The following is a 26,807-nucleotide window of genomic DNA, read 5'->3' on the forward strand; positions in this document are numbered from 1 at the left end:
TGTAAAAGATCGCGGTTCATCCAGGGAACATCAGTGTTCTTCTTTTTAGTCTTTGTAGGAATAAACTCTGAAATGCATGATTTTACTAGCTTTTCAAAAGTGGTAGTTAGTGTATCAACGTCTCTTGAAGCGCTGAGTAGCACAAAATCATCGTACGCATCGGCCAAAGCGTCTAAAACAGAAAGGTCATCCGCACATTCAAAGTCAGGAAACGAAGTGAAAACATATCGCGGTTTATTGATTACGCATGCGAGGGAAACGAGAACAGCCTGATGGTCAGACAGGCCATCAATTATTTCGTAGTTACAGCCTTTATCCGAAAGGCCGGAGCTTAAAAATGCGAGATCGAGAACAGAATTCAACCTGGTGGCACCATGAACAACTTGAGTTAAGGCTAAAGATACTGTAAAGTCGACAAGTTCTCTGCAAATATTAATTTCGCGACCATCACACGTAAGGGAAGGCCAGTGGATTGCTTGGGAGTTAAAATCACCCATGCAAATGAAGTTCGATGCACTAAAATTGCGCTCGCACATGAAGTTATTAAGAATCTGTAATGTTTCAATAATCGAGGCAGGAGGCCGATAGAAAACGCTAACGACAATGGCACATTTTTCGAGAAAAATCTTGCACCAAACAGATTCGGTGTCGGCTGGGCCTGGAATAACAGCAAATTTTAAGTCCGAACGGATGAGAAGAGCAACCACACCCCCTTTCCCCACGAGTCGATCGGTGCGAACTGCTGTGTACCCTGTGGGAGTTAACTCGGAATCGAGGATACCATCATGAAGCCACGTTTCGGTTATGCGGATGACGTGAGGCGAATACGCAGAGACAAGGGAGAGAAGGCTAGGCAATTTTTTTTATTACGCTCCTAGCATTTAAATTTAGAAGGACGAAATTTTCATTCCTGCCGGGACGACGTCAACCGGAGACAACAGGCGCTGCTGCCGGGGAAGATTCACCAGGAGAGGAACGCAGTTCCGAACCGGATGCAGCCGGGGAGGGCATCGCATGGGAATTATTTGGCAAACTAGGTGCTTTGACAAGGGAATTCAGTGTTTCATCCCAGTAGTACCGAGCTTTGTTTATTAGAATGTAATCAAACCTCAAACTAGTAGAACACCCTATATGACGAAAAGCAGATGCGGCGTCCCACATGTTTTCCCGCAGAGCTCGAACTCGCTGAGAGAAATCTTCGTTAATATAAATTTTAGTTCCTTTAAGCTTTGCAACGTTCTTAAATATGGTCATTTTATACCGGTAATCAAGGAGCTTAAGTATTACAGGACGGGAACGATCTAGATGCTGTCTGCCGAGTCTGTGACAACGTTCAATCTGAGGACATTTAATCTGCAGCATTTTAGTAAAAAACGACTCAATCTTAGTTGCCAAACAATGACCGTCTTCGAAGGCTTCCTCTGTCAGCTCATAAATTACAATATTGTTGCGCCGTGACCGATTTTCAAGATCATCAATCTTGGAAGCGAGTTCGGCAATGTATGCGTTAGCCGACCCTACAGAAGCGGAATTGGAGTTGGAACCTGTGGAAGCTTTTTCCAAAGCACATACCAGAGACTCGAGTGCATCAAATCGTTTGTCGAAACATAGCTTAATCTCAGCAATATCACTTGCGATTTGCTGCTGAGTAGCCAGCAGTTGCGAAAGCAAAGCAGCGACATCAGGTTTGTCTGATATAGTACAATCAGCTATTCGGGAACCTGCACCGAGCTCAGGGGTCGAAACAGAATTGCCAAATGAACGAGTAGTGGGACGAGTGCTAGGTTGCCGGTTTTAGTTCCAGGCGCAGGTTTGGGGGGGCCGGGAATAAATTCGACGTCACCACACAGTAAAAGACTGTTAAAGAAAAACACTGCATCAGAACATGACAAAGCAAACACTTGTGGGCAGAGCAGCAGCAATAAAAAACGGTCATCGCTATAGACTATGTACGCATCAGGAAAGTAACATACCTGCGTCAAAAAAGGCATCGTTTTAGCATAGTGTCCTTGTTTCTGCTACTATGCCCAGGGAGGCTGAAGCTGATGGCCGGTTCCTTTATAGCTTCGCTGCGGGATCACATGCCGTGCGTTGGCGATGATTGGATGATCGATGACTGCGTTGAAGGAAGGCACGGAGTGGAAACTTAGGTAAGGCACACGGGTGGACATGTCGCAACTATCACCCACGGGGGCGATAGGAAAGTCCATGTGCGTGACGCCACCGAAGACCACATGACCCCCCAGGCAGAATTGCACGGCAGAAGGGGATGCAGCGCTCAAACCAGGAACGGCACTTGCGCAGAGCGCGGATCCGATCAGGCTGACAAGGAGCTGCGTCAAAAAAAAGTCACCGTTTTAGCATAGTGTCCTCGTTGCTGCCACTATGCCCACTCAACAGATGCTTATGCAACTCGCCACTCTTGTAAAATAATCTTAGACGAGGCCGTGGGGGGTTTATCAAGGGAACCGCGTGTAAATTCACATCGACGAATCTAAATAAAAATCAAAATAGGGACGCGAAAACGCAGCAGAGAGTGCCAGAACCGACTGCGATTCGTTCGTATTGATTGCTGCTTAAACTTTGTACTTGGCTCCTCATATTAATAAGTTTACCATAATAAATTTGTTGGTTATTGTCTTGTACCTGCCATTTTAAAGCTGGCTGCTGAACTCAATTTGGCTGCTCGCTGCGAAAACGAGCGTTTCTTCGCTTGTGCCAAGCTGCAGCGGAGTAGTTGGTGCATAGGTGGCGAGAGCCACGGTGCGGCGGAAGACGCGGTAACGCCCCCTTTTCAACTTACGATCTCTCCGGCCGATTGGGACGGCCGGAGCAAAACGCGCGCGGGGTGATCGCGGAGGCCATGGTGAGGGGCAGCAGGGCCTGTTCTACAAATCACTTGCTTTTTGATGCCTATTACGAAGCGCATTTCCAGTAATACAGTTACTTTGCCAGATTATGGCCCCTCTGAAAAATTTTAAGCTCTATACCGCGCAAGTCTGCAACAGACGAGGAGAGAGAGACCAAATTTCTTCAAATGATCGGTCAGATGATCGTGTGTAACTCGTCCTTTCTAGCTTATTTGCCATGTTCAGTGCTCAGAGCTCCTCGATAAGCATTCTTAATGCGTAGGCTTCCCCAAAGTATTTTTGTGGTGCTCTTATGGAGACTCAACAGTCTAACGCTACACACCAGGCAGCGGGTCCCTACACGCAGGAAATAAAACGGTTTTCTTCTATTGCTTTCGTTGTTGTTGACTTGTATCAGATGAATGTTTTTTTTTTTTTATGTGCCCAACGCATTATTTTTCTGCACCGTCACAAATGTCTTATTCGGAGGTTTGGGGATATTTGGGAGGTTCACAAAGATCGTGTGGATATTTTCTTGGGGTTGTAAGGCATACAGTACCTTCTTCGGGAATTGCCTTCGTGATAGCTGCGTACAAGAAGGCACATATCCGCAGAGTGCGTAGTTTATGCACATGTAAATTCAATGAGGTTTGTGCTACGCCACTGCGCAACGGCGCTGACAACGTTGTCTATAATAGAGTACTGAAAGGGGGCTTTTACTGTTAACTAAAGCTTTCTCCTCATCCTCCGTGCCTCATGGCAAGTCTGTTGGGATTCTGTCGTATTTCTGTGGCGACAATATCCTCGTCATCAGTGCGGTTCATGCCTGGTGTTTAATCGTTGCGTCGTAATGGTTGTGGTGCCATCTGGTGGTGGTTTTATGTTCAGCGAGCGCCTGCCTCTATTCTTAATTTGTGATGCAACATTTCCCTGTTCCTTTGCATCTTCTTTGCAGGCGTACTTCCGTGGGCGATCACACTTTACAGTTTCCGCTGCGTTCTGGTACTTTCGTAGTAAAGACAACACCGGCACAGCTTTTGTAGTAGAGACGGACAGCATCGTAGTAAAGACGGCACCGACAGCAAAAACGTGTACAGCGATGCGATTGAGCCGTCTCCTTAACCTTGTCACGAGACTTTTTCCATCGTTTTATTGCTTTTCGCTGTTACTGGCGAGATTCCATGAACAAGCCCACAATTTCCCGCGCGCACCCAGTGCCATCTAGTGCTTCGCTAGAAACCCTCCCTCAATTCTTATCCAACTGCTAGAAGAGCTCCGCTATAGTGAACTCTGATGTTCCGCCTCCATAGCTAAGGGAATCGTGTTTTAGAGCAATTTACCACGCTCAAAATATCACTGTAAGCTTTTGAAATTGTACAGTATTTGGCGGAAATAAGAATTGGTCTCATTATTTTAAGCGGCACGTGATGCGACCCTAGGCTCTCATCACCATCTGTATGACCCTTTTCCCTTTGTGCCGTTTTTTTTTATCTTCGTCCTTGTAAGCCCTGCATATACTCTACTGAGCGCACACGTGCATTGGTGCTGATGTAATTGTCATACTCAGATTACTCTTAATGGGAAGCCGAGCCTCCCAAACAAAAAAATAGAAAACAGTAGTGGCAGAAAATCAGCACTGTGTTTATTCGAACAATCCGGAAACATTGCAGAGACAGGCATCACTCGTTGCCGAGAGAGTCAAAAGATGCTAACGAAATGACATTTCACATTGAGTAGTGGCACTGGTTAGCTTGCGAATGACAAAGCCTAGGTACCTGTAGTTTTGTAAAAGAGGGGACGACAATAATGAATACATATGAACACAAAAAACAGCGTGAGGGCGAGTCGACTATGTGGTTATTTTATCTCCTCTGGTCGCCTTGTTTCAGATGAATGTCTAGCTGTGGTTATTATACATGCATGCGTCCAAACTCGAGCCTATTGTGGCGATATTCAGCAATAAGCAAAAAAGCAGCATCAGTTTACAGGAGTTGTCTTCGCCTGCAGCACAGATTTTATTCACATGTGGCATCGATTACGTCAATGGTCTTTTAAAAAAGTTGATCAGGGCGCTTGAAAATATCAACTACACTTTTTCGAATGGGTGCAGCACTGAACGCGATCATTGCTTGGGACAGAGACAACCAGAAAACACAATGTTCTTACGTCTGAATGCTTGGGAAGGTTTCAATGATTTAAGGGCTTTACACTTTAGGCATCCGCGAAATTAAGAGTTCTAGGGCAGCAAGCGCGGACCAGAGCTTCCCGGACTACAGAGGAGGACGCCAACTGGCGGGCACCCAACCATCAGCGCATGAAGCTCGTTCGATACATGTTTATACACTCACTCACACTCTCAAAGCTTTCCGAAAACCATGGTGAAACTCAACCAAATATGACTGGACAGGCAAGTCAGAACGCGTTGTATTTCTCGTGATTACATGGTTTCTGTCGGATGAGAACGGCAACATGCAGAAAACGGGAATCTAGACCTAAGCTGACTCGAACTGCGCTAGCACAGATGTCCCACTGCCTGGTCACCCCCTTTTATACATTGGCCAACAAAGGCATGGTTTATTCTTAACTGTTGATTCCGAAATAACATATGCCACTAGTCTTTGCTTTGGTTTGTTTTGGAGAAGGTTTGTCGAGGGGCAACAGGGGGTTCAAGTCAGCCGGATGCCATAAGATCCGCCACCGGTCGCATAATTCATTCGAACGTAGTTTTCTCTACAGCTTGTGCCGGAGTCCTAAGGTTTCCTGCCCGTGCATATACAGAAAAGCAGCCGTTAAAAATTTTTTACATGCAGTAACCCTTGTCTCATCCCGCTTACACTGACTACTGTGGACGATGTGTGAGGCACGGTGCACGGAGTTGGAAGGATAAGATGCGTCGTTTCTGATTAAGGCCCAAAACCTCTGTTATTGCAGCCAGCTCAGCTTAAAATGTCATCTGACACAACTATGCACCGGTTCTTTCACTCCTATAGATCAGCGGTCAATTGCCAAAACTGCTGGTTCAACATTTGAAGCAAAGGGCTCATACAACACTTGCAGGACTCACATGCACAAAGAAACTGCAATGACGTTGCATACACCGGGTGGCTGCGGTGCCTTGTGAAAGAAATGACTTAATTATGTACAGGAAACTTCTTGGGCTCTTCCACGTTGCACTGTGGGCTCGGTCTCTTCCCGCTGGCGGCCAAGCTAGGCTCCGCCTTTTCCAGTGGCAGCAAATGATTCCGGGGCGAAGTACTTGAGGCTGTGGACAAGTACGCGGTTTACGGACAACAGCTCTGGCCCAGAGTCCTCCCTCCTGAAGAGTTCGATCAGGGCCACGTTCTCACCCTCCGCCGGTCGGGTGACCTGCGAAGAATTGCACCGGGGGAGTTTTAGGGACTCGTGGCTATTGCCTTAAAAAGGGTGCACTGGGTGACTAGTGTGTGCGCTCTTTGACAATAGGAAAGAAGTAATAAATAACAACAAGATTTTTTCAGTAACATGGGGTAATTATGGGTTATAAGTGGTGTTCCGATAATAGCGGGTTTATATAGACCTGCACCGGCTACAACATGTTTAAAATTTTAAGCAGCGCATTCTGTTCTAAGTAATAGATGTGAGCTGCTCGCGGGGACACCGACAGCACAGCGACTTGCGCCTCACCTCTGATCAGTCCTTACGGCAGGTGTGGGTACACACGACAGCCACGCGAAAAGCGTACTTTTGGCTGTAGTGGATTCCGACTTTACTGCCAATGCCACTTCTGCATCTTACGAAGTCTCGAATATTTCACATTTCAGTTCTTGAAAGTTGAAAAAGTGTTGCAGGGTCCCTTTAAAGAGAGCGCATAAAGGATTCAAGTAGTTCGATAATTCAGCGGCAGATTTTTCGCTATATGCGTTGTTGTCCCATCCTGTGGTGTTGCTAAGGGAGCACTTGGACAGTTACAATTAAACAAAACGGGACAGGTGAGGGCACGATAGGAAGTGTCGACGCCGTGAACAATGTGCACATTGATTGATTGTAGGGTTTAACGTGCCAATACTACACAGGCGATGAGGCTCGCCGCAGTGGACGGCTCCGGATTCATTCTGACCACCTGGGGATCTCTAACTTGCGTCGAAATCGTGAACACACGGGCATTTTGCTTTTCGCCTCCACCAGAAAAGCGGCCGCCACGGCCGAGACTCGAACCCGCGTCTTCGTGCTTAGCAGCACAACGCCTTAGCTACTGAGCCACGAAGGCGGGTGACAACGGACACATAATATGTGCTAAAGATGAAGAGAATCAGGATAATATTGCATCTAGACAAACGTTTACGCGTTTGCACAATTGCCAATTATGGATGTTTCTGTTGTAAACCGTATAGAAAATATAGGAAGAGCTACGTATTTTGTTTCCAACGGTTTGTAAATTGCCAGACATTCCCTTTCGCAGTTATCGCGAGCTGGAAAGCTCATACGTTTTATCACAATTGATTAGTTAAAAGATTGTTTTGTAGCCACAATGAGAACGCTGGGGTCATTACAATATGTTTCCAAACGATGAAAATAAAGATGAATGTACGGAAAACGAAATTTTTACGCATGCAATTTCTTTGAAACATATTACGCCACACTTTTCTTTCAACGTGCACGCGAACACTGCTCGTCCTTTTTTTAGTTTAAATTAAAAAAAAAACTACCCAGTTATCACAATGACTCCAGTTTTAGGCGGAGCGTTGTCGCACATTGTCAAAAACCACTTCTCTTACTTTCATAAAATAACTAGCCTCTGCCCCAACCAGCCACAGGTCAGCATTATTTTGTTCAAATATAAACACTGACATGGCGAAGCCCTGGTTATGTCGGAGTTTTAGCGCAACGAACGTTTGGTAAGCGATCGTCATCGAGCTCATGATCTGTCTAATCCTTTAGCGATTTGTCAAGATGCACCTACCTTAAGAAGAAGCTCCGGATTTCTACCAATTATGTCGTGTAGCAGCGAAGATGCCTCCTCGGGCCAAGATACTCCATTTTGCTCAGTCAGGCGATCCAGGCGGCACTGCAACGCCTGTAATGAACCAAAGTCAATGGGTGAGAAAGAAAAATGATTGGAATGCCCATTTAAGAATGCTTGAGAGTCAATTTCCCCTCCCGATACGCCCTTCGTACTCCGTTTTTGTAAGCCTGCAACACGGCGTCTCTGCAGTGCTCCTCACCCACCGTGCCAACCATGCTTTGCATTGTAACCGACTCGGGTCGCGTGGTTGCCTGATTCAGCAGAAGCAATGTGCGCCTGTTTTTCATTTCGCTGCCTGCCAGTATTGGCATTTCGTAACAGCCACTTCTATTTCCTCCTATTTTCCCGTCAACATGGCCCTGCAATCGTGTCAAACTTCATTTTATAGCACGTACATGCAGCGATCTGGCTGCGTCGAGAAAGGACATGATGTGCGCGTTGGGCAGAGCGAAGCCAATGCTAACAGCTCCGACTTGGTTGCTTCTCAAGCAATAGGGAGCGCAGCGCCACCACAGTAAAAAGTGCTGCCGGCTGGGTTTCGGCTTCAGCTCCCCCTTTTCAGCCGCTCTCTCGTGTTCTCTGTTCGTCGCCCGTTCGGTTTCGACGGATTAACGCCTCAAGTCTTTGTGCACATGTCCCATCTATTATATTAGCAGGATCACACACTTTATGGTGTTTAGCGGCAAATTTCTCTGCCACAGGCCAGCAAGAAATGTGTGCTAAATGATTAAATTCTTTTGTAAAGCGCCACCTGAAAAGTAAAAATGTTGAGAGCAAAAATGCTCATCGACAGCCTTGAGTCCAAGCTGTAGAATCATAGGATGGAAACAGGCGTTTTCTCTTTTTTTTTTCCGTAGCCGTTTCTAAGCAGCTGCGAATTTTTTAGCTTTAAATACTTTGAATATAAATATTCCCAGATCTTCGCAATATTTGACGTTAAATCGTTTAATAACGGATGGAGGTTATCTGGGCATTTTTTATATAGTGTAGAGAATTTTTTAAGCAAACCGGAAAACAAGATTCACGACTCTTTTCTAACACGAGTTGCTGCCAGTAAGAAAACAGAACAGCTGAGGGCCTTTTTAAATTCTGGAATGGCCAGGGTGATTGGAATTACTGCTGAGTAGATCATCGTTGTGATTTCAGACATAAAATGATTGACGCAGTGCTTTTGCGCCTATATCTGAAAAGTAAAACAGACTTGCCCATAGACTTCAAAAGAGACAGAAATTTCGATTCTGTACCACATTTATTTCTTTCAGTAAAGCCGCATCGGTTCACACCTTAAACAGCGCGAAACGGGGCATTTAGTGATCCTTCTCAGAAAACCAAATAAAACAGGATAATCAATTACCTGGACGATGGCGGGGTCACTAAAATTATTTAGCTTTCTACTGCGATATTCATAGAACTGTTCACACAAACTGGACGCTGTTTTTTTTTTTTACTTCGCTTCCAGTCTTTCTTCTGCCCTGATATCTATGGGGCCTTTTTTTCTTTCTCATCCTTTCCCAGGCTGATCGAAACGTTGATGTTGCGATTCTTGCCAACCTCAGTTTTCTTCTCTCTCTCTCTCTCTCTCTCTAAATAAGTCCAACAAGCGCGCTTATTTCCTTTTTCGACTAATCTAAACGCGAAACACCTTCTGTTTTATTTGCTATGTTTTCTTTTTCAGTTGCATAGCAGATCCTCTGTAAACGAGAAAGAAAGAAGGGCACCTGGTAGGGAAGACGGGACAGGGTTTCCCGGAAGCTGTCCAGGGTGCGGAATTCTGCCATGAAAGCCGTCCCTTGGTCGCCGAAGTCCACGTACCGCACCTGGAACTGATGAAGATAAGACAAGATTTCTGGTGTCATTTGTTTGCTTGATGCGTGAAGAGCAAGAAGCGTGAAAAACGGGTGAGAGATAGTAAACGTGTATGCAAAACGGTATGGGGAGGAGTCCCCAGTCCAAGACCCGCTGCACTTTTCGAGCCTTTACAGCCCTCAACACTAGCAGGCGCTAATCACTGAGGCGTATGACGGACATACCGTTGAAGCCGGACAACTGGATAGGTATGCAGGGCTTGTAGGATATATGCGGTGAGGAAACGACGCACCCAGTGCTATGCTTTAGCAGAGAAGAATCAGACGTCATGGTCTTTAACGATAACACGGAGCACAAAACAGTGCCAGTGCAACAGGTAGGAATACCATTGGTAAAAGAGCATAAACATTGTGGGGTATGGCTTATCGATGGCGGAGACTACACACACGTGGATGAGACTCTCTTTAAGACGGAAGCATGGCGGAATGCGTCTTTAATGAATCATAGACCACTCTGGGGCCACAGCAAATGCGAATTGGCAAGGAAAGTCTGGAAAGAGGTCATGGTACCAGGATTGACTTTCTGAAATTCAGTTCTGTGCATGAAACCAGAGACCCAAGTGAACCTGGAGGTAAATCAGAGGCAGTAGGCAGGCTGGGCCTAGGGGCCCACAGCAAAACTACGAACGAAGAGATATAGGGTGACATGAGCTGTTCGTCCTTCAATGCAAAGGAAGCTCCAAGAAAGATAAAGTTTGAGGAGTGATTCCTGGAATGGAGGACAAAAAATGGGCTGCGAGACTGTTTAATTACCTCTATATGAGGAGCATGGACATGCGGTGGAGACGGACGACCACACAGCTGACCAAGAGGTACAGAAAATCGATAGGGGGACAGTTACACGATACACGACAGTTAAAAAGCAGGTAAGGGCAGCAGAGGTGCCGAATTGGGCGCAAAAAATGGAAGCGAGAAAAACCCTGGAGACTTTTAGCACCGAGAAACTATCAGGAATGAAGGTTTCTATGGCAATACGAGAGTCAGTACATTGCTCTGTGAAGCATGCGCCAGGTGTCTGAGAACCCGGGCATACGCGGGTATCTACAGGCAACAGGATGACACATGTGTATGCTGCGGCAGAGGTTGGGAAACCATAGACCTTATTGTCAGGGACTTCACAGAGACACGACCGCAGAGGGGGGAGGGGAAACGACGTTTGCGTAGGTTTTGCCATTTGGAGTAAGGGTGCCTCAACTTCAGGGGGTAGAAATGACGAAGAGGCGGCTGGAATGGTGGTGGAAGAAAAGTAGGACAAGAAATGGGTACGTAAGGGGAGTACCGTAAAGTTCCGAAAGAACGCCCACCCAATGTGCATACAAATGAAGGGAAAAACACGAGATGGGAGAACGTTCGGTTCAAGTGCGGGAAGCACAAATAAATTAACCCATCAGCATATCAATAGATGATTCGCGTTTGTTTTGTTCACTCATCGGTGCTAAAGCCCACGATTTTAGGAAGTGGCGATTGTTAGGGTGTTTTAGTAAAACGATTATTTCACTCTTAAAGTGGGTGGGCGATGTTTCGCCGGTGGGCGTTCTCTCGGAACTTTACGGTAATCATAGAGATGAGAATTTAGAACAGCAATGGGAGGATAAAAGGGGGGAGGGAGCATCTTTTTGGTTGGCCAAGAATAGGGAATCAAACCAAGGGCCTCCGGAATGAGAAGCGAGCGCACATACCAAAGACTACGGCCTATATAGGGTTCTAGCTGACTGAAGGTGCTCGTAGTGAATGAGTTGTCGCCTTCGAGTCGAAAAGGTGTGTGAGACGTGTAATGTGGCCTACCCGAGTAGTATAAGCACACTAATTACAAACGTACAAATAAGGGGAATATAGCAAAGCACACTATCAGTAATGGCTAGTAAGAGTGATTGGCCAAGAATTTCAGTCATAGTAACGGAAAAAAAAAGGTGCCGAGAGAATGATGATGATAATAATGAGTGGAGAGGATTGCACCACTGGACGCATGCCGTAGCAGCCGATAGGGAGAAGCTGGCGCTGCTGTCTGACGCATGTCATGACTATACCTAAAACCTCCACGTGACAGTTGTCTTTCAAATTCCCTCGGTGCGGAATTTACGGCAGCAAATTCTAAAACGTCTACCACTAGAACGCCTGTTAAACATAGTCGCGCACATTGAATCAGATCCACAGAGCAGCGAGTGTGGTGGAACACGACGAAGCGAGCTAGTCCGCCATATTCCATCAGCAGTCGCATTCAATACTCCATGAGGAGCGCTTAGCTGTCTATGAAGTTTTATGTTGTTTTTGTTGTTTCAGAAATAGAAAGATATACATTTGCGACACAATACTCAGTTCAGTTGTTCAGTTCATTTGAAAATTTCCCTCTTCGGATGGCCCTAAAGTGCTCAACATGCGTGATATGCTGTCGCCCCCGTGATTCATGCCTTTTGCATTGCTTGTTGTGTAAGAGAGGACGCGAGGCAAGTTGGGAACACACCTGTCCAGAGGGCAGGGGATCGGGCGAGGTGAGCACAGCTCGGCGGAAGCTACCGTCGCCCGGGAACTCGCAGGCGTAGAGCGTACCCATCGCAGGAACTTCGTGGATCATAGTGGAACGTGGAGCATACTGCGCATGAACAGACGGCACAGCATTAGTCTTTCCAGCAAAGTAGCGTTCCGGAAACTCAAAGAACACGCTTCATTTTTCTCCCGATTAAACACCAACGACCACTTCGTGCCGACCGCAGGAGTTCACAGGACAGCAACGCACAGTCAGATTGATTGATTGATTGATTGATTGATTGATTGATTGATTGATTGATTGATTGATTGATTGATTGATTGATTGATTGTGGTATCCCCTTATAGCGGGATGATGAAGCGTCATGTCACAACAGAATCGAGTATCGTCTCGTACTACTAGTTTAACTCTAGCGCTGCTATTAAGCTCAAGCACAGAATGAAAATAAATTTTACCCGTGGCGAAAAGCAATAACGTTCGTGTGTACGAAATTTCAGAACACATTAGAATTGCCCAGGTGGTCAAAAATAATCCGGAGCCCATCACCATTGCGCGCCGCATCGTGTGCGCTGCTTCGGAGTGTTACACCCTGTGATCAACCCAGAAATTTCATACAGACCGTAGATGTCCCAGGATCTATTCCGCTCTCTGCCCTTTTTCCACTAGCATTTTATGTTCTTTTAGTCACATCTGCTGCCTGGAGGTTTGAGTTTTTGGAGACTTGGATAACTACAATCACATTCCAACATAATGTGCCGAATCCTATCAGTTTCCTTTTCGTAGACCACGCATAATGCATATTTTGTGTATATTTATCGGCAATGCTCACAGAAAAACGCCTCCTGACGACACCTGGCGGAGCATAGTTGCGCTTGTGGGAAGCGGCAGTTTGCCTAGCCGGGTTTCTGCTTGGACATATGCATTAATGACTGGCTCACACAAAGGAATATTGGCGTAACTAAACAATAAAAATTATTAATTATGCGAGCCTCAAATTAGTGTGCGCTTTTCACTGTTATCATCGCTCCTTCAGTAATTGCGCCTGAGAGCTGCACTCGTTATCCACCAATCGCTTTCGCAATTCTTTCACAATAACAGCATGCGTACTGAACACTCTTTCATTGGCTAGTATTTGAGGCGGATGTCCAGCGTTCTTTCTCTTATGCTGGATGTGATGCCGATACCATTTTTAATGCATAACATTCTCTGTAGAGAACGCTCGAGATGCGGTAAATAAGTAGCGTAAATAGATTAGCCCTGCACTACGCCTCGTATTGCAAAAACGCAGAATCGCTATAATGATGTAACCTTACAGCTTTGGCGAAAAGAAACAAAAGAAAACTTCAAAGGAATAAAATAATCTGATGTCTTTGGCTACTGATAGCTATATCTGGTTGTAAAAAAACTCGCACTCTAGACAACCGGCATAAGAATGCTACGCATTAGTAGACAATTTTCTGAACGTCTGGATATTTTTATTGTAAAATGTTTTCATAGCTCAGAAGGACACTTTCTGTTCGTAAATGTTGGTGGCTTTTCGCATTTTGGGTTGGTTTGAAGCCGGGACACGGTATATATCAACTCGTTTGATTAGCGTTATGCATCGCACCGGAAATGCCGGGCTTATACCTCTTTGGGAACGTAAATATCGCAACCAATACAAGGTAGAGGCGCTAACTGCTCCTGGCTCACTCAAGGCAAACAATGGCGATAAGGATGATGATGATGATGATTATTCGTTCATTTATTCATGCTCACGCCAAGATGTCAGCCCTTGCAGGAGGCGCAATACTTATTGCGTAAAGTACAAAGGGCGCATGACGAGGATGATGATGGACAGCCAAAGACAGGATATTTGAGTGTAGTCGATTCGGGCTAGCTGAAGAAAACAGAGAAGATGCTGCTAAGTATGGTGCGACTGGAGAGACAGCACCCTGTTGTTAACTATTATATAATTGTTGTTAACAACTATACATCTTTATCGAAGAAATATGCTGAAACGCTAGCTTTTTCGTGTTTATAATTCATTTTCATTTGTTAGGCTTTTTTGAGATGCTGCATCTGTCCTAGCTGTCACCATAATACCCCAACCACAGTCCTCATCCAGTTCATCCCCGACAGCGCGTCGAACATTCAGGCGAAATTGTGCAAATCTCGGGGAAATCAATTTCCGAGGAGACCGGGACGGTACGCTAAACTGCCTGGACCCGTCCCGTGCGCCGATGAGTGTTTTCAGCCCCCATGCTCACCTGGCAGCGCTTGTTGACGAAGCACATGAGGTCGTGGAGGATGCTCAAGCTGGTTCCCTTCATCTGGACGGTCAGCAGTCCGTCCTTGCCGACGTGGGTAAGGTGGCAGTGGCCCCGGTGTCCCTCCGGCGGGAAGCACGCCGTCATGAGGCGCTCTAACACCACCTCGTTCAGATTCACGTGCTGGGGACCCGACACGTCGAAAAGCACCACCGAAGCTGGGTCCCTCCTGGTGGAGCGCCAACAGGTCGTAGGAGTAAAAACTTTATTAATCGGAAGCAAGCACAAAATTTTGGGTGGGGTGGGGGAAATGAAGGGTGCAGGGAAAGGTAAAACACCTCAGACATTCAAAAGTTCAGATAAAAGGGTCGTTGTTCATGTTCAAGTTCACTCGGCACTGGCAGGTTTCACACAGCTTCTCGTAAAGTAGCAGCATCACGCATGAGGGAAGTAGGTTCAGATCATGATTACACGAGTTTGTATACACCGTTGGCTAAGGCGTATTCGGTGTTCTGTTGAAGAAATGAAGGCTCCGTTCTTACTCGCTGCAGGTCTGCTGCCTCTGACGGAGAAGCGCGAAACATAACACCTTCCTTTTAATGCGGAATCATTAAAAAGAAGATGCGCATGTTTCATTTTGGAAGATTATTATTATGATGCACAGAGAGAAAGTCTGCCTTGGCGTCACTGTGTAGAGCACTGAAACATCTCCTACGCCATGTGTCTGAAAAATTCCATACCGCGAGGGAATGCGTAAGCTTAAGCTCCATAGCGCGAGCTTAAAGTCCCCGGGAGAAAAGGTTAACCTGAAACACCAGTACACCATAGGTGCAGGGAAGGACCAGAAGAAGGTAGCCAAGCGATCAAATGGACAGGCGGCCAAATCAACCACTGCCTTCATGTAACCGTTACTGCACCATTCTAACTCGAACCTTTTTTTTTTTTGCTAAAAGTAGCCTTAAAATGTACGTGCACATGACAACAGTGCTGAAAACGGAAAGGGGCTGTCACCGGTCCCCGTTTTAGTTTTAATGCTAGAAAGAGGTGGATAAGGAAGTTTGTGAAGCCCAAGGAATTGTTGATAGCTGCCACACTTTCGTGCGTAAAATATGATGTCATCTGCCAGGTTTGTGGTACAATAGCCAGCAAATTATTTTATTTTTCAAATTTGCTTAACTAAATTTATCTGCACATTACAATTAGGGCGCATTATAACTGTGCAAATACGGTCCACGGCGGCAGAAACAAGCAGTGACAAAATGCACTAGGAGACCGAAGAAAGCGTTTCAAAAGGGTTTTGAGGAAGCGGAATACGAAGCAAAGCGTCTCAAGAGGCATCAAGAACAGGCCCTTCGAGAACACGGACGGAAGAAAAGCGTCTCAGGCATTCGGATGGGCATTAATGCCTTCCAATTCAGAGAACATAAAAAGTCAGTACGTGCGCTCGAACTTTTCTATGTTCTTGTCCATCACGCCGTTATAAGAACGCCGACAAAGCGGAGACAAAATGCATGAAGCGTGTCGCCACCCTCTGCCAAGAGGACACCACGTCTGTAGTGCGCTCGAACGCCTGGTTTGTAGATGAAAGAAGTAAGCGAGGGATGCGAATTTAGCGAATTGGTTGATGGAAAGCAACAGAAATAATGAGCAGCCACACAACCGATGGTGGCACCTTTAGGCAATCGTCCTTCCCCTCGGCAGGCCGCCCCCCCGCCATGAGAAAAAAAGAGTGCTCGGATGCAAAGAATGAAATTTCCCTCACCTGCTGATGATCTGGGCCACGAGTGTCTTCCCCAGGAGTACGTCACTCAGTACTTCGGCAGACGCTGTGTAACGGGAGTAGCCAAGGAGCCCGCAAAGTTGCCACTGGATGGCCTGTCATCACGAGGGAAGACAGACAGTGCTGGCATCAGAACAGTGCACGAGTGGCTTTCCCTCTGGCCCTACCCTCTTCAATAGCCGGTGCTATATAAGACGACGAAACCACTAAAGCTACAAATCCTATAGGTTCCGCAATGTTGCCTCTCGGAAAACACTCGGTGGTTAGCTCAAGTGATAGCTCTGCAACGAACAACGGGATTGCGGTGGCACCTTAGCGATGAATTCTCACATTTAAAGACTGCTCGATCCGCTTCCCTATTTTTCATTAACTGCCGGGTTTGATGCTTCTTCGGAAGAGGTTGGTACTTTTACGTCAGGAACTTGCTCCACAGCACGAAACGTGCCTTAACGCATTTTAACAGGTCTTATTTTTTCTATTTGTTTTTGTATCGATCATTTTGTGGTAACTTCTTTCAAAACTATTTTAGCTCATTCTAGGCGCAAAGTAACAATAGAGAACCCGGCCAACATGTATAGTCCTGCTTAGTTTCTCTGTATGTGCTAGTCTCGGTTAGAGAACATGCTAAAATTCTTTACGCACAAAAAAAGCTTCAGCCCGTTCCAGACAAAGCATTAGTGCATATACACATAATTACAAATATGCCAATTACCCGCTGCGGTGGCTGAGTGGCTAAGGCGTTGTGCTGCTGAGCCCAAAAACAGGGGTTCGATCAAAGCCTCAGTGACTTCTGAGGGGCCTTAGCGGCACTGTAAATATCCCCAGAGGGTCTAAATTAATCCGTAAGCTCCCCCATGGGACAGCTGTAGTTTCAAAGCGTAAAAGGCTGCCTTCAAATTTATGAATCAGATTATTACATACCGGGGTTGGTCATTGCATTGCGTTGATTTAAAAAAAACTTTGCATTTAGGTTAAGTTAAAGGCGTCTGGATGAATCGAACCCCTTGGTTTATAGAGATGCTCATAGACTGTCGAAAAATCACATATCCCTCCGTATCACGACGACGATGGTTAAACGCGAAGTTTCTTGTGAGGGGTGCCTTGGTTGTCACCCGAGTTTGGACCTTAACCTGTTGACCTTTGACTTTGATTCACACGTGCTTTGGACTTTTGATTAGAGCTTCTTTGACTTTTTACCTTCGACGTTTGATCTCTCACGAAGAAAGTTTAGCTTTCAACCATCGTCGCAGCGTTAGAGGGAGAAATGCATGACTTTTCTGTCTAATTTTGCACGTCCCTGCAGCCCTCTTCAAATCCAAACTGCTCGACAGCTTCGGAATGGCGCAATGGGAGAGACTCTGGCTTCATAACGCGAAGGACCAAGGTTCGATTCCGCCAATGAGAAGCGTGTTTTCCCTTCACTTTACCAACGATCATCATCGTCAGAGAAAGTCGCTTTGCTTGCACTGATTTTGCGACCCAACATATGCCATCAGTAAAACATGGAAGGCTTCGCTGTAAACGCTGTTACGCTTCGGAATGCCTGCGCACAGTTGGGAATATAGTTTCATAAAGACTTATTATTGTAGCTGGGGTGTGGTGCAATCACCCCGCAATTGCAGCTTTATACACATGAAAGTAGTGGGGCATGCCACTTCTAGCAATACCTCTGACCCTCCTCCTGCTGCGGCTACTACAAGACATATTATTATGCCCATTTTTGTCTCGCGTGCTTTCAGTTTCCCCACCTAAAACTGTCAGTAAATTTAATCCCACGTGAAAATCTTGTGCGCCCATTGGAACCACTCGGCCTAAGCCCGTCGTTACGAATGTAAAACCTTATTACTTAGAGTGCTATGGAACCGAACGGAGAGGGAACACGGCACTAACGCTTGTCCTTTGTTTTTGTTCCAGCCGGTTTGCTTTTGAGCTAAGTAATATCACAGACCCGTAGTAAGAAAGTTTTAACATCCATACCTGGACTGGACTTGAGTACCAGTATGCACGGTATGCTAAAAATATCATGTTTCACAACCGCAACCAACTAGCCCACCCTGACGTTCCATAAAGCACCAAGTTTTGTAACCATGGATTTGCGGTAAAATAACGGTGTTCCTCCTTCGTAAGCATGTCACGTTCTATAGTAAACTTACTCAGTTAAAAACGCCTAGGAGGACGGCAGTTTGTGTGAATCATGTTCAAATAAGATAAGTGCGATTAACTGATCGAAGATAGACGAGTATACGGTGTGCAACAAAGGCTTATATCGTACTTATTGTATTAGGAAAAGATAGATTTACAAGGGAAAAACTTACACCTGTTAAACCAATAACCGCAAATTGCAACAGCCCACAAGTTGAGCCCATAGAAAAGCGCATACGTGAGCATACTGAAAGGAAAAGCGAAGTAATAAACCTATCACCTACCTGCGTAGGGAGCTCGGCGAAACAGCTTTTCAATTCCATCAGGGCTTGTGGTGCGATGAAAAGCGTCTGGCCTTCGTCAACAAATTCACACAATACCTGCGCGATAGAACGATTGCAAACCCAGGTTTTACGTATCTGAAGCCACTCTCAAATAAAGAAACTAGGCTTGGATAAATGCGCTCTCACGCGCACCCGTTTGTCACGGTCTGAAGATAAGAAATAGCTAAGCCCTTGATTGTAATGCGCACTAGGCTTTCATTAACACAAACATGCAACTTTTTCTCACTTGGAACAAGCAACGGTTATTCCAAGGGTGGCACGAAATTATATGTGCCGCTTATTGACAGCAAGACAGTCACCACAACGACAGTCCGCGGCAGATCTGTCGTTACAGGTCTCCGAGCCGCTTGCTGCTGCTGCATACACTCCGCCAGCGGGTCTTCTATTAGGGGATATCGTCCCCTCTTTGGTCTGCTGAACCCTTTCCGTGTCGCCTTGCTTGCGAAAATTCTCTCTTTCTGTTTGTGCCAGTCCCTCACGCAAGACTCCGGAACACTGAACGCACGTGACACGGCCCAATTTCCATCGCTCTCAACGCACAAGATTACTTTTTTCATGAACAGATCATTGTGGTGAACCCGCCGTGTCTTCCCAGTGGGAAATTTCATGGCGTAAAGAACAGAGGAACGCAAAAAAAGGAATACGCAGACAACAAAGACAAACATGCATCGACTATGAAGCGTTGGCTACGCATTCACTAGTCAAGCAGCCATCTTGAAACATCGATGGCGATACGGCGTCGCAGTTTTGAGTTCCACTCGATTGTAACGTGCATGTTATTTTGGGACCTATTTATTAGGAAAAAAGGTACGCGTTTGATTCGAGTAAATACGGTAGTGATGTTACACCGCCGTAGGAAGGGCCGCTAGTGTACGGTTTCTGAAATGGCAAGTTGGCCACACACAATAAGTAATTGTACACCAAGCTAGGTCTGCCTAAATGTCTGCCTTGTTTAAGATTATCACCTGCCAACCGCCGCACTCTCCAACGGTCCGCACCCGCAGCCAGCGACCATCGTGCAGCGTTGCGTACAGCTCCCCTGTTTCTGGTCGCTCGGTGGGCTTGGCTTCGCTGTTGTAGTGGGCGGCCATCTCACGCAGGAGTTCCTTGTATTGTGCCTGCGAGGTTTCCATATATGCAACACTTTGAACGATTCAGAAATTACGTTGCAAAAATGGTCACATCCCCATAGTCCGGGCCCGGGGTCCCACCCAAGGAACCAGAGGGTGTGAACTAATTGACCCCATCGATATCGACAATAAATAATGACGAGTAGGAAATGACCACCAGAATTCATTTCTTCTCCCAATTTCCGCATAGGCAGGGAGAAATCTTTGCTAATAAAAGGACTAACCGAACTCTGCCTGTACTGGGGATATCATGCATAATGGACTCATGCGCATACTGACTCTCCCCCAAATGTACTTTTTATCAATCGCGTATTGACCCCAATACTAATCTTTTAATATGGACGTGCCCTTATTTTGATCAGCATCGAGATCAACTGGTTGCGTCCCAGCCATCCCGAAAAATACGCCTCAATACTTGGACACTTCGATGCACCTCGCTAATAGAGGGAATTATGCATTTTTAACGACAAAATTCTCCTTATGAGGTTATATGCTACGTAATTTGACTGCCCCTTCTCCACTATGTCCCCTTGAAGAACTGTAATGGAATGTGCGAGAACTAAATAACAGTTATAGTGTCGCTTTAGCGCACTCGAACGTACTCCACAAGAACTTTCCAATACCCCCATTTTCTGCCCCACCCACTACGGTATTCCTCTTTCCCCTGAGGGCGCCTTGCCTCTTTCTCATTGAAGCATATAAACAACTTAATTTATAGAGACTACAGTCTTTCTTGTGCTACATACACACGAAAATTTTAGGCAGTCCGTATGTCACACGTCACTCGACTCAACATCTTGCCGCTCGGACAATTAATTGACTGCGTATCTGTTTTCTTCGCTGCAAAGGAACTGCTGTCGGGGCTTATACATTACCTGATGCTTCAGCACAAATCCAAGATCAGGCATATTTGAGGCAAACTTAAATTTACGCACACAATCGTGCGCATCAGTGTTCTTTTAGCAATTTATGTTAGGCTTGTTGTGGAGCACACATTACAAGAGAACGCCCCCTTAGCTATGACAAAGCGACCTGTTCGCCTTTATTTCACTCAATCGTTGCGGATGGCAGAAAATCCCACGCTACGATTTATTACCCACAAAAGCACCCGCCTTGATCACGCACGCAGGCAAACACTGACACACACAAAAAAAGAAGACACCTACGTCGTAGACGGCAAATCTGGTGCACACATTGTCCGTGGCCGTGACACAGGATACGATCACGTCGACGTATTCCCGCCACCACTCTCCCTGCTGTGGGCTCGTGCTGTCGTTGCTGGAACCGGTGTTGTTGCTTGGGAGGGCACCAACACCACCCTGCAGAGACGGTTGTGGAGCACTGAGGTCTAAGCTCTTGACATAGGTGCACTGTTACAGCTATCCACGCACGAATCACCTGAAAAAGAAAGCTGAAACTCTGAGTTGGGAATAGCTGAATAAATTCTTAAGCCGCTCGTCTATATGTTTCATTAAAAGGACCATGCAGACAAAATACAATCTGTATTCATCCATCGCATACTCTCGATTGGAATAGACGTGGTCCACAAGACAACATGCATCTTTATAAAGCTCCGGGTACCGAGCCACTTCCAAGTCGACTTCACAACTGTACAAAAATGCTTTGCCGGAAGACAATGTTCTCTTCAGGAGCCATAAAAGCAGTTTAATATTAAATCTCTGGGTCTACTAGGCTCTGGGTCGGTATATTAAACATCTTCACAAAACCCAAAACAAGTCCTTCTAGAGTTGGCTTTCCTGTTATACACAAATGTGCTTCTGCGCAGACATTTTGTAGGGACGATATGTGAAGTCCTAATATCAAACTATGTCAGCTTCACTCGTCTACACAAATGCATCGCTGGAAAAACACTTCTCTGGAATGAATGTGAGAAGTCTGATATGAAAGTATAAGGGCCATAAGGCCTTTTCTTATTGTAATTTTCCCAAGCGGCGAAAGAAAGTGTGGATAACGACATGGAGTCCGCCTTGAGATTCTTAAGCATTTAAAATCGAACGAAATACGTCGTCTGTTCGAGTACAAAAAAAAAGGAAGTTGAGTTCGGACGTTGTGAACAACCCGATTCCACCTGTATTTATTCTGTACGTGGTCCAAATTATACTGCCTGGAAGTAGTACATATTTTCTTCACGCTTATATTGTTTTTGCCGCAGGGACGCCTGCCAGTTTGGAATGCAAGGGTGCAATGAGGGGAACCGATGCTAAATAGGATTAAGAGACGTGTAATTTGGACTCATTTTTACACCAAAGCAACGGCCGGTCTTAAGTTACTTGGTAAAGCTCAACCGCTGCTGAGCAGATCTTATCCCGTGTTTAAAGGGGCCATGAAGACAAAATGAAAGGTAGTTTCATTCGAAAGATTTTGTGTTCTATAGTGCCCCCAGCGCTTGTCCGGAAGCGAACGATGCACTGCGAAATTAATCAATTTAAGCTAAAATTTTGACTCTCACGCCAAATCGTCTGTTTGAACGAAGTTTGCAATGACATCATCAGAACAGGTCTTTCAGCTACACTTGGTGTGGAACGGAGCCTTGTTACTGCTAGTCAACCTTGATGGCACCACCACACCGCGTCAAGCCGTTTTCTGCCTTTGGTTTGTTTGGGACCTTATTTAATCCTGGCTTGTTTTTTTTTTCGTGGAGGAAATAATCATTTCGTAAAACATGGTGCTCGCTGGACAAACATGGTCACGTATCACCCCGTCGCTAGCGTCAATCGGCTAGTGCACGTTTGAGGCAACCCCAAAGCCCCACAGTGCTTTGCATCTCAACGAAGCATAGTGAGCGCAGTACCAAGCAGTACGCATCGCTACTTCTATATTTACGTGTGCTTTCTTAGCTTCCACTGTTTGTCCCACCACTGTTGATGATATAAAAAAATATGTGCCCTCAATTTAAGTGCAATTAGCCCATTCGGCAAGCTTATAAGTTCTGCCTAATTTGCGTTTGCTTTTTTCAGTCCTCCGCCAATCGCAGGGGTGGTTGGTATGACGTCATAGTTTCTGTTGCAGAAAACGAGCGGTGTTAGCATGATTCTAACGAGGCAATTTTTTGAATGAACCAAACTTGCATTCTGTCTTCATAGAGTCAGGTACACTTGACGAAAGCGGTCTCTTTCGGAGTTCACGGTGGCAAAACACGCGGCGGCGGATCGAATGGGCAACGTGTTGTAAAGGTATTTCAGCGCTACGAAGAGCAGTCATTACTTTACGTTAGCCTCAGAAAAACAGTTGTGCTTGTGGTGTAGTGTCGTGGTGGTAATCATATCCGCCTAACACGCGGAAGATCCCAGGCTCGATCCCTGGCAGGCACACTGACTTTTTTTTCTAGCCAATATTTGTGTATACAGGGGAGGTGACGCAGTTTTGTTGCTTCGGGTGCCGCTTCGGAGGTGCCACTTCCGAATATATGAGGGTGGGGGAATGTATTTTCTCACGAGCCCACTGAGTAACGAAACTGGTTTTTGTTCACATATATGTAGCGCTACCAATGTCTAAAAAGCAATTTCGGAGTTTGCCCAAAGGTACTTCTAATGGGTCGAATCTTTATTTAGGGCCAAGTAACTTCTAAGGACTATATTTACACACGCGGAAACCACGGGGTGGTACATGTACACCTACAGAAGAACCAGGTATATATATAAGCTACACAGGGTATGTACAGCCACACCCATGCACACGTATACGCACGCACACGCGCGCGCATTTTCAGTGCTAAAACTGCTACAGCCGTTCACTCAGTCTGGTATATAATCCAAATGTTAAAGGCGCCGCAGCTTTCTTTGTCGCCTGATGTCAGAAAGTTTTCGTTGAGGTGTGAAAGCATGCACGTAGGCGGATATGCTGACGCCGCTGCAATGACTCGGCAGTGAACCTCTGATGGATGCTGTCATCGTCGATGGCGAATGCACGTGATTGGTTATACGTTATGAGGCTATCGTAGCCAATGTGAATTTTTATGAGGGCTTTCGGCCCCATCCAGCCAACGGAAATGTTTAGGGCACCTCTCTGTTACGGGGATCTTGCTTTTGTGGATGGCAGTGGCCGAGGTTGAGCACGTTCGCGTGGCCCTTGAAGGGCCGTGGTATAGTGTAATAGAATTCTAGTACACTATAGCCGTTCTACACAAGCGCGAGGATCATTGGACTGGATTGAATTAAACTGGCTTGTTTTGGATTGGAAATACAATCCAATTGGAGGACGGGTGTGGAGATAATTGGGTCTGCAGATTCTCCAATCTGCGCATTCCAGAGGAGTAACGTCATAGCCACGGCAGACGCACTGGTGCCGGCGTGTGCCCAGCTGTGCGCCACCGTTGCGCTGTAGCCAAGTCTGACGCTGCGCCGGAGCTGCTTTATAGCCGTTGCGCATGGCTCCGTGAGAGCCGTGCTGCGCATGCGCGAGGAGCAGTGACTGGACTGGAGTGGATTGGAAAGTGTGTTAGCAGCAGTAAGCATGATAACCAGCTAATCCTAGACAACCAGGAAACCTAAGAATAACCAGCTGAACCTTAGCTTATGCTACGTATATCCTGGCATAAAGCCGAACTAAGCCATTGCCATTTTTTTTTGTGCGTGAACGATGCTCACGGATCATAAAAGCGCAGATTTGGGGGGGCATCATGTAGATGCATCTGCATAGTGAGTGCGGGAAAATGGTACTGTGCGTATATCCTGGCATAGCCGAGCTAAGCCACTGCTAATTTTTTTTAATGCGTGAACGATGCTTACGGGTCATACACGCGCAGATTTGTGGGGGCATCATGGAGATGCATTTGCATAGCGAGTGGAGGGAAATGCTACTGTGCGTGAATGGCCGGTGCCCTTATACGCTGCATGCTTTGCCCCTCCCCAGGTTTCACTTTAGTGGAGATGGCCCGCGGTTGTTTTTTTGGCAGTGTTTATTTCACCGGAAAACGGGAAAATTTCTGAAAGGAGTTTCTGCCGGTAGTTCTTCCTATTGGCTCTCGAAGTCACGTGACAAAGTGAAGAGACAAAGTGTCCCGTAGCCCGCGCTGCACTCTAGGGAAATTTGCCTAACTTTAGGAACTTTTGGTCATATTTAGCAAAAATTAAACTTTGTCAACGTTTTGTTGTCTTTAGTTTTGATCTAGGGAATTTTTTTGCGTCTACGTAGACTTATGACTTCAGTCGCATAATGGCGCCCTTAGTTAAGTTTAGCATTCATTATTTTTATATACCTATGGAGTTCAGTTTTTAAATGAAGCGCAGATATCTACCTTACATAAATGTTTATCCAACAAAACTATCGCTCCTACGTTTGACATTGTTGGTGTAGATTTGAAGAGAACATGGCTGATGAATTTTATAAACTTGCTCGCTCGAATATCATGCACTGTGCATCGTCTGTGCTCGTTTCTATTACTCTTGTTTTTTATATACTTGCGTGGTATTACAAGTGTTGCAAGTACAAGAGTTTTGTGTCAAATTTTGTGTAGTGCAAGATTTACCGTTTTTGTGACAAATGCAAACACAAAAAGACCTTGCGGCCGTGTGTACTTTTGATAATCGTATTGTGCGCTGCGCGGCGATATTGGGATCACGTTTCGCCGTCGCTAGCGGAATCGCTCTCGTGGGGTTGCCTGAGCGAGCGATTGCGAATCTACGTCGCATCGTTTGTCGCGTCGCTCGCAAAAATCGCTCCATGTGGTTACCGCTAGAAACGTCAACTGAGAGAAAACATATATAGATTCACCAAGAATCTAGGAAAATCAAGAGAATTTCTTTATCTGAGCTAGGCGAAAAGTGGCTTCGCAGGTGGGCAGGACTGCGGGCCGTAGCGCCATTTCTTCCCTGCTTGCTTACATGTGCGTGACCCGCTACCCCGTCGCGTTCCCTACAACTCCGTTTTTCTGTTTGCGTTAGTATTTGTTCGGCCGTAATTATCAATTACGGGCACGCGATGACAAAGCCGTCGAGTGTTTCGCAAATGCAAGAGAGAGATGCCGGCGAAGTGCGACTTGTGGTCGGACATCGCCCCGCAGTTTTGATGAATTGGAAGCGCGGATCACATAGCACAGCCAAGCAAACTGAGTTTAATTATAAAAGAGGGATGCAAGAACCATTGCGGCGGCGAAAATCCGCGTGGGGAAGCATGCCAGCAAGATATCGGAGGGACTAAAGTACTACCAGATTCGGTGCTGTTGCATCCATCGCGGCGCGAAGTTTGGCAGCACGAACAAGAGCGCGCAAAAATCATCGTAAGTACTCACGGATGTCGTATATCGCGCGTTTTTTGCTTCTTCTTCTATGCCGGAATGATCTTGCTACTATAAAGCAGCTGGATATCAGGCGACAGTGTAAGCATCCGCGAATTCATACTGAAACGCACGGTGTCCTTACGCAGGTAGCTTCAGTTACATACGTAGTGTCTGCTACACACCTATGCTTTCATTGTAATTGCCACGTTCTTAAGTTTGTAGTTGTAATTCGCGCCTATGAGATATAGCGATCCACTTGGTAGATAGAAATAAAGAAATTTCTTCACTGCTGGGGGCCGCCTTTGTTTAGCATAACATCTATTCATGACTCCCAAATACTGGTTCACAGCTACTCTAAATTTAAGTAAGCAAACGTAGTGAATGGTTCATAGTTCTAGAATAACAAAGTTTATTCCGTTTTTATTTTTTCAACATTCGTACTGCCATAACCTACACTTAATGAGATGGAGGTATAAGTGGTTTTAGCACTGTTAGACTTCCTCATTCATAAGTTACTAGCAGAACTTAGTCCTTGCAATGCATACCCTTTTTTTTCTTTTCTCCGTTTTTCTTAGGACATTGAAACGAGACTGCAGCTTCGTCGTCTACACTGAATCTGAAAAGGAAGGGCAGAACCTGGAAGTGAGTTCTCTCGACTTGACGCACAATCACGCTGTTAAAAACGAACTTTTCAGACACTTACCACAACAGAGAAGACTGCCA

At 45.9% G+C, this 26,807-nt stretch overlaps 1 protein-coding gene and 1 non-coding gene across 2 annotated transcripts; one reads left to right on the top strand and one right to left on the bottom strand.

Moving 5' to 3' along the window:
• Positions 1–4,536: 4,536 nt before the first annotated feature.
• On the bottom strand, positions 4,537–26,037 carry LOC144166652 (tudor domain-containing protein 7-like). The gene is made up of 10 exons (XM_077696184.1): positions 26,014–26,037; positions 21,013–21,165; positions 19,682–19,834; positions 18,657–18,752; positions 16,213–16,325; positions 14,451–14,679; positions 12,178–12,306; positions 9,570–9,674; positions 7,789–7,902; positions 4,537–6,215 (listed from the first exon to the last, which is right to left on the bottom strand). The coding sequence occupies exons 1-10, from the start codon at positions 26,035–26,037 to the stop codon at positions 6,057–6,059; spliced, it is 1,275 nt and encodes a 424-aa protein (XP_077552310.1). The 3' UTR covers positions 4,537–6,056.
• Positions 23,098–23,178, top strand: Trnav-aac (transfer RNA valine (anticodon AAC)). Its single transcript has one exon. It is a non-coding gene; the product is annotated as a tRNA-Val (tRNA).
• Positions 26,038–26,807: the final 770 nt, after the last annotated feature.

This window comes from Haemaphysalis longicornis, unplaced genomic scaffold (assembly GCF_048455015.1).
Source record: "Haemaphysalis longicornis isolate Haplotype H1 unplaced genomic scaffold, Haemaphysalis longicornis Haplotype H1 scaffold_18, whole genome shotgun sequence".
Classification (NCBI taxonomy): domain Eukaryota; kingdom Metazoa; phylum Arthropoda; class Arachnida; order Ixodida; family Ixodidae; genus Haemaphysalis; species Haemaphysalis longicornis.